The sequence below is a fragment of the Dromaius novaehollandiae genome, chromosome 10 (genome assembly GCF_036370855.1).
Source record: "Dromaius novaehollandiae isolate bDroNov1 chromosome 10, bDroNov1.hap1, whole genome shotgun sequence".
Classification (NCBI taxonomy): domain Eukaryota; kingdom Metazoa; phylum Chordata; class Aves; order Casuariiformes; family Dromaiidae; genus Dromaius; species Dromaius novaehollandiae.
The window spans coordinates 6,675,111-6,687,435 of NC_088107.1; the positions used below are offsets into that span (position 1 = coordinate 6,675,111).

General features: G+C 39.4%; 1 protein-coding gene across 5 annotated transcripts in view; it reads right to left on the reverse strand.

The window, feature by feature from the left end:
- MCTP2 (multiple C2 and transmembrane domain containing 2) overlaps positions 1-12,325 on the reverse strand; it is a 126,902-nt gene that overhangs the window by 18,771 nt on the left and 95,806 nt on the right. For all 5 annotated transcript variants that reach the window (XM_064517924.1, XM_064517925.1, XM_064517923.1 and 2 more), the window contains 2 exons: positions 5,058-5,180; positions 2,208-2,249 (listed from right to left, as the gene is read on the reverse strand). In XM_064517924.1, the coding sequence (XP_064373994.1) occupies positions 2,208-2,249; positions 5,058-5,180 (165 nt within the window). The remainder of the gene's footprint in view (positions 1-2,207; positions 2,250-5,057; positions 5,181-12,325) is intronic.

Genomic DNA, 12,325 nt, shown 5'->3' on the forward strand with positions numbered 1-12,325 from the left:
CACAGACTTCTTTTTAAAGTATAGTTGTCTGTTTAAATGTTGACATTTCAATGAGATAATGTCATAAAATTACATTTTTCTTATACTCCCTAGAGCGCTTTGGCCACCCTCAGACTTGGAAAAGTCGCTCTGAATAACTTAATACACTTAAAGATGCAGTCCTTCCTCAGTGTGCATACATGGTCCGTCACGGGTTTTAAGGGGGATATACCCATGTCAGCATGCAGATATTAAGGCAATGGTGCAGAGGGCATGGGACGCATGGCAGTAGTTGGCAATGCTCTCTCTCCTGGTAATTCTTTGTCGGGATGCTATAAGACCAATAACTTTAAGATCCAAATTAATATGAGTTATGAACTATGATCATTGCAATGCTGATATAGAAGCCATTTTGGTGGTGAGAAAGCCTGCTCTATCTACAGTGAGTTGTTTTAGCCAGCTCTACCAGTCCTCCATTGCTGAGAGTGTTTAATCCATGCAATAGTAGAACGTAGACTCGCAAGTTTTCCCAAAGCAGCATACTTAAAAAAAACAACAAAGAAAATGACAGTAGGGTTGTTTAGCAGAGGGCAAAACACACAAGGTGACTAGAGCCACATTTCAGTGACCCAGCTGCACAGAGAGAACCAAAATCAGTTATATTTGTAGTAAACCTGACCTAGAATATTTTGGCTTTGCAGCATCAAATCTGTCACAGAGCACAAGTCGCAAAGGATTAAATGTCAATTTAATACATTTTTACATTTTTTTTCCACCTCAGCACTTGCAAATGAAGAAGAGGAATACTGAAAGAAAAAAAAGTGAACAGAATTGGTTCTAGAGAATAAGTTGCACATTTAAGCATCACACAACTGAGATGCAAGGTCAACATTTACAGGTCTCTAACTTTGGGCACCCACAAAACAGAAATTATCAGATTTTAGAGATATGCACTATTCCTTTGAAAATAATGAAACTATCATTTAAGGATTCCTGCTTACTTCCAGATATTGATATATTTTTACTTCCATTTAGTAGGCCAATTTTACAATGCAAATGGTGAATAACAATTGAGAACATTCAAATCATTGTTGTGCTTTCTGGAAACCTGTAATTCAGCTAGGCTGTCTACACTTCATTTTATAACTTTGATGGATTTCTAGTTGCTCATTAAAGTGTAACAGCCACAGAAGACTAGGTTAAATTTAAACTATTCACATCAATTAATCTGTTGAGCTTCAATCCTAATGTCTACTACCGAGAGCTAAGGTGCACTTGCTAACTATGGTATTGACTGACTTCTCAATGATCAACAGTTTCGCTGTAACATTCTCTTAGAACATAGAATATTCAAGAAAACGCTTATTATCTTAGTATGCAATCTTAAAGTTTCACATAGCCTTGTGAACATTTTCCTCCTAACAGCTAATGTTCCCTTGCATGCTGTTGCTTATTAAATAATTCCTCACCTTTCAGCTCTAAAGTATTTATAGATTATCAGGTCCTCCTTCACCCACTTATGTTTTTTCAAGCTGTATACATTAAGTTCTCTTAATCTTTCGTCATATGTCATGCCCTCTAATCCCTTTATCATTTGTCACTCTGGCTTGATAAACTTGAAAAAAAACCAATGCATTTTTCATGGTGAGAAGAATGAGTAAGTGTGCTCCAATAAAATAAGAAACTGGCCTTGTCAATTCCAATTCTTTCAACATCTTGGCAGACGAACTAAAACCAGTTCTCCTCCAAACTCTAAAAAGAAGTGCTGAGAAAACTCTAACCAGTCCTCCACAAATCACAGCAATTCTGGCCTCCAGAAGAGGAAATGCCAAATAATTTGGGGAAAGCCATTAGTACAGAATGCTCATCAAAAACTGGAAATAGAAGTGATGAGAAATTTTATATGGTCATGCACATCTGCGTACCTCACCCACCCAAACACTTGCACACATGTGCATGGGCACATACATGTGAATGTTTATGTTATGATTTCAAGAACAAACTGAGGACTCTTCAGATTCAAATTTCACTCAGGTAACTCCACTGCTAAATGTTACGTAAACCAATCTTCTCATCTTTTCAGTTTCGCCAGTTAGTCAACTGGAAACAATTATTTTCCCAGTTAATACAGAGCACAACTGCAGATCTCACAGAGTTAAGATGCTGGGTTTGTGCTCCTGTACATTCCTTCTGATTCCGGCTAACACACTAACACGAGATGTGCTTACCTTGTCATCTTCATCGTCATCTTCATATAAGCCCATAAGCTCCTGCAAAAGCAGATGTCCATATTAGAAAGCATTACACTTAACTTCTCAGCGACAGGCAGTGTTCAAAAAGCTTATGAAACTCCCACAACATTTCATTACGCAGTTTTCTCCCACTACTATTGCAAGTCATTAAAAAATCCACCACTTTCACCTTTCAGAAATAATGTTCTGTGTTCAAGGACTTTTCTTTTTTGTGATATCCTGAACAAAGCGTGCAAGACCCTATACAAATTTTAAGTCTAAATAAAACCATTAGCGGCCGTGTCCAGTAGTTTGAAGGCAACAGGCTTTCAAATTCATTGCCAACTTTTACTGTCTGTAAACAGCTTTGTTCTTAGTCTGACAAACGAACCAGCAGGTATGTCAAGGCTGAGGATTCTATACTCAACTTGTTCCATCCTCGCTGCTACAATGACTGCTCTCTCCCTTTAGGGCCATTACTGAAACATTAGACGGTAGAAAATACATTAGCGCGAACATAATCAATCTCACGAATCACATACAGATTTCTATACGGCATTATTTCCTCCCTCTAACTTCTGCACTGACAGGTAGGGGAGAAAACAAAAGACTTGGCTAAGGCTTGAAATTAGGATCACTTGGCTTTCAATTCAAGTGTTTTATAAGCTGAGCCTTTAACAGAGTCCTCCAAGTTTTTCTTGGTTATTTAATAGGAATATTTGAATCAGTGTATTACAAGTTTAAATACAGTTAACACGCAAAGAATGTGAAGAATCACAATAAAAGATGTTCTGGTTTTTATTTTTTCAGGAAAGCAGTTGCATCAAGTATGCAGAAGGCACTGAGAGCTCAGATACCTGGATTTACTCTTTGGCTCTCTGGAATATCCTGAGCAGCTGAATTAATACTGATCATGGTTCACATTTCTGTAGAAGCTCCCATCTGTAAATCATGAAGCATTTTACCAAAACTCATGAGTTTAGCCTCCCAGCAATTGGATCATGCATACAAGGTTAATAGTGTTATCCCTATTTTATAGCACAGAAATCAGAGAAAGAATTTGAGGTCCACATTTCCAAAGACTGTTGCTTTCCTTCTTTTATATACATGAAACACGCATGCTGGCACACAGAAAACAAAGGTAGTATACATGCAGCTGAGGTTTGAACATGAGGAAAAAAAGGACTGTGCAAAAAGCATTTGTATTTTGAAGAAAGCCACATCTGTCCTGCAGATGAGAAAAGGTTAAGAGTAGCACCTGATTGTCTATTTTTGACCTACAGATGGTCAGCATCATAGATGCACATAAAAAAGAAATCAGGTAATATCAAAGGCACTTTGACTACTTGTTCCATATGATCCCAATCCTGCAAAGCACTTAGGCACACGTGTAATATTTGCTTATGCAAAATGCACCACTGATTTCCATGGCATAGCATTGCTCATGAGCTGTAACAGGAAATGGGCCAACTTTCATAGGAACGTTTCTTGAATATAGCTACAATTCGCCTGTATTTTCGGATATATGCTTTCTGTAGCATCCACCAGGATGACATACTATTCAACCTTGCTGACTTGTGAGCGTGGGACACCACGCACTGGAATGTGCAACAAATTCACTGCAGGAAGATGGACATTGGCAGGTATTCACGCTGCATTTTATCTAATAAGCTGGACTCATTATTTTATATTGTTTTTTATTAAAAAAAGCAGAAAAAACCCAGTGTTTGTCTGGGATTCTCCCACATGTGAATTCTCATTTTCTTAATGAAACAAATGAGTCAAGAACACACAAAATACATTTCTAAGGTCGTCTAGGCTTAGCTAAGATTAGAGATAAGCACTTCGCTTACCATTTGTCTTCACATCCAGTTCATATCCTGGTCTGGATAACGTGATTTTCCCTATGTTTTAAATAATTCTTTCACCTAGGAACAACTGAAAACTAAACTAGGAGAGCTTCTATTGCTAAAACTAATACAACAGCTATTGACTTTTTTAATATTAGGATATTATTTCTTTGTACAAAATCCATGTGATAAGCTTGGGGAGAAGTATTCTTCATGGGTACAAATGTCAATCATCTTTCTTTTCAAAAGCCAGAACGGAGTTAATTCTGCCTGTATTTTATTCCCATACTTGTTAGATGTTTTTTAAACAGATTACAGTTATTCATGAATTTACTTGCTTCATTTTTAACTTAAATTAACAGTGTTATGCAAGTAAAGACAAGAGTCAAAGTCAGGATTAAGTTCAAACAGCATTTCATATCCCACCAACAGCACTTTGCCACATGTTGTAATTATTTTTGTATATAAGTCCTTTTCCTCTGCTAGATCAAGTTAAGAAACTGAAGGCTAAATTTAAAAAAGTGTTTCCCACTGATATGGCGGGGGGGAAGAGGGGAGAAAAGGTTTCTTCTTGAAGTCTCTGATCACAGGACAAGGTTTAAAAAACAACTTTCTTTTCAGCTTCCATTGACCTTCCCCTTCTGTGAATCATGAATCATCAGTGTGATGCAAAGGGCAAGAGTGGCAGGGCACAGGGTGTTGGGTCTTGTCTCTTTGGAAGTCTGTCTTAATTCAAATCAGTTAAAAACATTTGCACTTGTTTAATAAGTCAAATGCCCCTCCCACACACTTGTCTCCTTCCCCTCTGCTACTCTGAATGGTCTATTGCATGAATTGAGTCATGAAAATTGAGAGTGGAGGTTTCTTTTCAGTAATTCAGAAATAAAAAACACTGCTTAGCTACAGAACTAGCTTAATACCATTAAAATGCATGATATATTGCTCAAAGGCAAATTCAAGCTGGCTCTGCCAGCAATGTTACTGCTACTTTACTTGCCTGGGCATCTTGGGTGCTGCTGACCTTCCCAGTCTTGATGAGAGAGAAGTTGTAAGCAAAGAGCACCAGTAAAGCCAGGGGCACCATGTAAAGTTCCACGCTCCACACGGTGACCACAAATACCTGGGAGAAATAAAGCAGCAGAAGGGGATACATATGAGTGTTTAAAGAGAGACATGTATAGGAAGGCCGTTCAGTCATTATCCCTCCGAACATTCATCCTTGAATTTCCGTTAACCTCATTCGTATTATTACTTTGACAAAGCAAATTCTGCTCGGAAAGCGTGTTCTCTTTCTATTTTGTTTGAATCCATTAGGCTACCATTTGTTAGTTTCTCTTCCCCTCTGTTCCTGGTGAAGTACAAGGCCACGAACATAAGGTTAGTCCAAAGGCATTATTCACTCCTTCCCGGGACCCCTCGGAGCCTGAATACCCAGGCTCGGTATTGAATCCTTAGCGCTAGTGCACAACAGACCCACTTAGAGAGGTAAACCTGCTCCACTTCATCCAACTAATTGCCAGGGAGGCTTTCACAGGCTTGAGGAGAAATTCGTCCTGTTGTCCACCAGGAGCGGTGCAGGTCTCCCTTCACCACACGGGGAACAACCAGCAAACCCAGCTTCACCATTTACCCACCCACGGTCTGCTTAGCACAGCAGCGCTGAGCAAGGACGACCAGCTCACAGCAGGCAAGGCTGGAGCTCGCACGTGATTTTGGGAAGGGGTCCTGGAGCCTTGCTCTCCGTTTCCATTCCCCTGCCATTTTTGCAGCGCAACATACTCTGATTTCATGGGTGGCTGAGGCTCTCTTTGCCCAAAAAGGTGTATAATCTAGGGCCTCAGCAGTGGTGTCTGACCAAATCCACTGATACCAAATGCACGAGCCAAATTTCAAAGGAAACCACTCTGCAAACTGAGTCAGCAAAACATGTATCATATATGATGGAGACTGTAAGTGATTTTTTTTTTTTCTTTTTTATTGTTTGCTTTGTTTGGGGGCCTTTTCTAATTTTTCAAAAAATGATAGCAAGCCAAACTGCAATCCTCCCCCCATGAGTATCCACCCTATCTGAACAGCCTCCAAACTTGGAGTGGTTGGAAATGCAAAGTTAATAAACTAAATCCAGAACAGCCATAAAATGCATGTTGTGATCCCATTTCCTTTTCTACTCATACCTAGTGTTTCCAGAACTCCCTAATGCCAGTAGTAACTTTAAGCTATTTCAAACAATTGCTTTTAAAGACTAGGCACAACACATTTATTGGATTTTTCTTCCCCCCACCCCAATCTCTGGAATTATCAGCAACAAAAATCCTATTTTCAGAATAATACAGGTAGGTGAAAATGAGTCAGATCCTCCAGCCAATGCACTTCAAATTGCAATGAAGGGCAAACTACCAGAAAGCTCAGTCTCTACCTCCATTAATCTGCGGCCTGTCAGACATTATATACAATGGCAAGACTAGCACTTGTAGCAAGGGATGACTGTGACAACAGATATTTTGTGTTATGGACCCAAAGGTGTAAGCATGCTACCAGAAAAGTATTTCCCACTGACTTCTACAGGTGAGGATTCATACCCCTACAGAAAAGCGGCTGTTGCAGCTTTCAAACAAAATGACTTGCTTCGCATCAGAAATGGCCAGCCAGTATCTACTGGGGCCAAATGTAAACCAAGAAATGACGACAGTACGCGCAACCCTGCCCAAACAGCAGTTGCATTTCACAGAGCAATCCTGATTTTATAGCTGTTGCTATGCAAGGAATTAGACTGTCATCCTATTCTTGGCATTTGTAGGCCAGTAAAACAACCTTTAAGATATATTCATTTATAAAATGGGCAGACATCCAGACATCATATTGTCATACTATTCATTTACAGCATAGGAACTTACAATTAGGCTTTTTTTTTTTTTGATCTTGCTTTTCAACATATTAAAAAATTAGAAGGGATAATGATTCTAACAGTTACATTTTATGTAAGCAAGACAACAGAAACACAAGAATGCTGGTCTGGAAGGCATGGTACTTGATCTATCTTACAGAAGGTAGCTAAGACTTTATGAAATTGTGATATCCTAAGATCAAAAAAAAAAAAAAAAAAAAAAAAAGTTCCATAGGTGAGAAGTTCTAACCAGAACAGATTCCTCTGAAGACATTTCAACTCCCTTGAATGAATCTCTACTTGCTTCATAAGATAAAGAGAAGGGGATATCAGCTTCAATCCTAACTCAAATGTCATTCTAAAGAACAAGGTGATTGTATAGAGCTATATAGATATCTATGTCACATATACATAGATAGGTAGATGAAAATAGACACAAATATCTACCTAATCCTTATACAAGCTCCTTAATGGAAATTTGTATTACTAGGTATTCAATATTTTCGCTTCAGTCTGTTGGAGGAGGTTCTGTATGTATCATCTCCCTGGGATATTAGTCAACTCAATCTTCTCATAACACCAAAAAAAAAAAAAAAGAAAAAAAGAAAAAAGCCCAAAACCTACAATCAGCTCAAAGTCCTACAGAAGTCAATGAAGCTGTAGCAGAACCTCTCTTCATTCATTCAACTGCAGGACTAGAACCAATTTTAGTGCATCTGTCACTATCCTCACGAACATCATGCTGCTCAGCTGCAAGTCTAATACAACCTTGCAATCACAGGTCATTCAGGCAAGATATAAAACCAAGACCTTGGTGATTTTAGATCCAACAGTACATTTTGCGTATTATTAAGTTTCAGACCTTAAATTAAACTAAAAGCTTAATTACAAAATCTCACTGCCATCTCAATTCATAGCTGAGGCACACTGCTACTTCCTTTCTAATGCTGACTGAATTATAACTCTCAGACAGCAACACTTTGATCGAGCCCCCACATCGACTTAAGGAGAGTTGCTTTACTGCTATAGCCACAGCGGAGGGAACTTTCATTACTGCGACACAACGCAGCATCAAGACAAATTGATCTAGCTAGTCAGAAATTATTTAGCCTCGGAGGTATGAGAAGTGATTGCTGTGAACATACAGTACATAATAAAAGTTCAGAGGGTGTTTATAAAACAAATAGGAATATTTCTGCATTCTAAAGGCATTTTGAGTGGTTCTGCAGCAGCCATCAAAGCAGTTTCCATATAAGCCCGTATCCTATCTTAACAAGTCTGTAGCCTGTCTTTTGCCTAATACATAGGCTAGAAAGGGAAGACATTAACAGGTTCCCATCACTTGCTCTACATGGCAGAGGTGAGGGACAGTAACCACGAGCCCCCATTTCAAATGATCAGGTTTTAACAACACTATTTTTTCCCCTCGGTGTTTCACATCATCATTAGACCAAGTTCTGTTAGACATAATCCATTACACCATTGACACCTTTTCTGCTGGACTTCATACTGTGCATGAGAAACGTTAAAAGGACAGAAGCCAACCTCTGAAATAAAAGTCAAACAGGCACAAGCTAGTGGTTTTTTGTGCTACTTTTAATGATTTGGACAGTACAAAAGCCAATTATAGAACTGAGCAATTTAATTCACGGAATTATAAAACTGATCAAAATATAAATAGAAACCAGATAGACATGTCTGGAAGAAAAAAAGCAGCTCTTGAAACTAATATTTAGACTAGTGTTCTACCTAGAAGAGAATGGCAATATCAGAGTCTTGGAGAAAGGACCACTTGATTTCAGCTGATTAATGTGTTGCTATTTCAAAGGGCCTAATAACTACAAGCTAAAGCTCTGGAGGTTTGGAAGTCGTTTCATCTGAAAATCATTGAAGAGGGGTCCAACTGTTCCTGTTAAGAAGCATGGAGTTTGAACAACCATGAGAGTGGCCCTTTTGACAGCAGTACAAAAGATGAGAGAAGGCAGTCTCAACCAAAAGTAAAAACAAACCCTTAGAAACACGTTTCAAATATGGTTTTTCTGCCCCTCTGGTTCCAATTTAGAATCTGACTATTAAGAACAGATTTTAGACGGGTGTCTACTCAAGTATGCCCATAAAACATTTGTCACCAGCAACCCCACAGTCATGGGATGGAACAAGTTTTCAGAGGTTTAGAAGTCTAGCATTATATAGGATATTCTGTGCAATTTTTCTAGGAAATGATTAAAACTTTTCAATTGTAATTAAAAAAAAAAGCACTCTGTCCCCGCAATTCTTAGAAGTAAAAAATACTGTATGTTGTGTGAAAAAAATAATTCTTGTGAAATAATAGCAATGGGAGAAGCAAAGATGTATACACTCCATCAAATGGAAAAAATAACAGTGAAAGAAGATGAAATGCATGCAAAGCAACCGATGGTAAAACACAACTCTCTCAGTCCATGCAGGCTCAAAAGATAATGAAATGCCTCATCAGTAGAGCTGTGAGAAAAATTATTTGAAAGTTTCAAAACCATGCACAATTTGAGTGAACTCCAAACAGCTTTGCCAAAAGTTTCCTTGCCATTTATAAACACGGTACATGCAATACAAAGTCTAGAGAAAAACTTCAGCCAATACAACTGTGAACGTCCAAGTTATCTGTTTTGGACTAAACCAAAAGTACTCACTTTTGAGACACAATGACATGCTCCCCTCCCTTCGCAGGGGAGAGAAATGATGTTTTTCTAACCTATCTCTTGGTTACATAGTCTACTCAAATTGCCCTGTACATGCAAATGCACTCTGTGAAAGTGGAGAAATTTCTGCAGCTAGATATCTGGGGACAAACTCTCTAGCATTCTTTTTAAGCCTCTCTCTCTGCCCCAAACAAAATCCAGGATATTAGCCAATAACGTAAGATACTGGCTCCCCAAAAGGGCATTTGAATCCCTTGGAGGCAGTAAGCCTGTCGACAGCAAATTATTTCTGACAGATACTTATTCCTGTGCTCAGAAAGAGAGAGGAGAAGAGGAGAAGGGAGAGTGGATGTGTACACATGCACAGAGCAGGAAACTCATATGCACATGTGTGCATGTGTGTGTGTGTATAAATATATGTATAAAAAGCTTCACCTCCAAACTTTTCCACAATATGGACACCCCACATGCTCAAAACCAGTCTGTCCATGTGCACATCAGACTCCACCGGGCTGTGCCATGGGACCTGGATGCATCCCTTCCCAAAGCAGGCAACACAGATGCACTAATCCAACACTGAGCCCATGCTAATAGAGGTTCGGGTATGTCATGTGGGCTCAGCCTCATATTAACGTGGAAATGTGGCTGTTGAACTTGGACTGGCTTGTGCATTTGGCTAGAGAAACTGTTAAGAAAGAAGCCTATAATACCCACAGAAATTTCTCAGTAGTATGTCCCCGTTCAGGGCACAACAAACAGGTTGATGCATTCTCGCAACACGTACTTCCCTGCTGATCCCTCCCAGATTTATATTTTAGAGCAGAACTTCTTGCAAAAGTGCATCCCAACATCGTTCTTCCCAGTGCTCCCTTTTCCGCCCCAGTGCCACGTTCAGTCAAGAGCGCTCCTCTACCACCTCACAGCCATGGAGCCGGAGCTACGAGCAGAGTCACTCCCTCATTGCGATGCAACGACAAAGAACATGGCAGGAAGAGAAATTGCACTTAAACAAACCAGCATTGCCAGAAGAAACCTATTTGCTTTAGAGTCAACCTGCTTTTGTGTCCCCAGCAAAAGAACACAGCATCTCAGCCATTCTCTGCAGCATATGCTCTGTCGAGCGGGATGACCAAACTCAGAAACGACCTGAAGGAATGGAATTCTTTAAATATTTATGCCACATTATGAACCATCACTGCATTGCTCCACACATCTCATCAGTGTACCAACTGCTGATTTTCAGGGTGTACCACAGGCAAAAAGCTTAGTCGTTCTACACAAGCTCTTCGTTGCAAGGGCAAACCCAATAGGAGCTGGAAAAAAAACAAAGCAAAAAACTGTGCCCAGAAAGACCCCTGGCTGTGTGTTAGATGCATGGAATTGAAGATTAGATATAAAGGGTATGTTCACATGGCACAGTGTGTTACTATGTAGATCTACCTGATTTTGTTCTGAAAAAGCCGCCTTGGGTACCAGAAACAAGCTGGTTGCATTCACCCATTGCCATCACGAGCATGGCAGGGCTGCAAAGCCACAGCCTCCTGCCAGGCACGTGCCTCTCCATCCCCTAAAACCAAACAATAGCGCTCCCCCAACAAAACAGGGCAGAAAAACAACAAGGGACCACCACCACCAAAAATCCCTTAAGAACATGTGAAAAATCTCATACCGTTTAACTCAATGGGTGTTAGAGCCTTTTTTTTTTTTTTTTTTAATCACTGTCTGCTTTAGACCCTTTGGGGGCATCTCACTTTCTTTGCTGCTAGGAAGTAGAAACTCACCTGTGTTTTAAATGAAAACTGTGATTCATGTGCAAACACAGGATGCTAAGAAACGGCACTTTAAGGAAAGCACACTATTCTGCAAAACTCCCAGCAAAATTAGAAGAGTTGACAATATCGCGGTTTGTTCTCCATCGCCCTCTCGGGATGCTGCTGTTAGTAACTTAATCAGGGAAGGTGGTGATGCTACCTTTAAGACTATCTGACTGCAAACGCTTACAAAACATCTACAGGCAGAGCCTAAATCACTTTTATTTCATTAAAAGGTTCAATGGATTTATTCTCCATCTGTAACAATGCCCAGAATCAGAAACAGAACTAAACCAAAAAGAATCAAATGAGTAATTGTGGGTTTTCCTTTACTTCAATTATTTTGGTTATGTTAATGAGACTAGTCAGCCCAGGAAATTAAAAACAAGATCCTCAGAGATCTTGCTTTAACAAGGGGTCAGGGAAGAGCCACCAAGTTCATTTCTTTCACCAAACTTATCACCTGTTAGGTTTATACATAAGTTAACATTTCTATATTGCACTACAGATAGTTGAAGCTCATACTGTCAGGTATCAGTATGGATGACCATTTTCAACATAAAAGGTGGGGGTTTTCCTCTTCTTTAAGATATATACCTATAAATCCCAAAGCGTAATAGCCCACTACAACTCCAATACGATGTCTTTACATAGTGGCTGCTACCAGGGCTCTCTATCCCTAACCCACAGAGGGGTAAAGTAAAATGAAAACAACTATAACAACTAAAGTTTTGGATTCTATATTTATGTGTGTACAGCAGTTTTAGACCTCAAATCATTTTAGGCTGCAGACACTGAAGAAATACCCATTTGTTCGCATGCAGACTATTCTAATTTTTCACTTGTGGTTTTATCTAACATATTTTACATTTCCTCAGCCAAGTAAAATAGA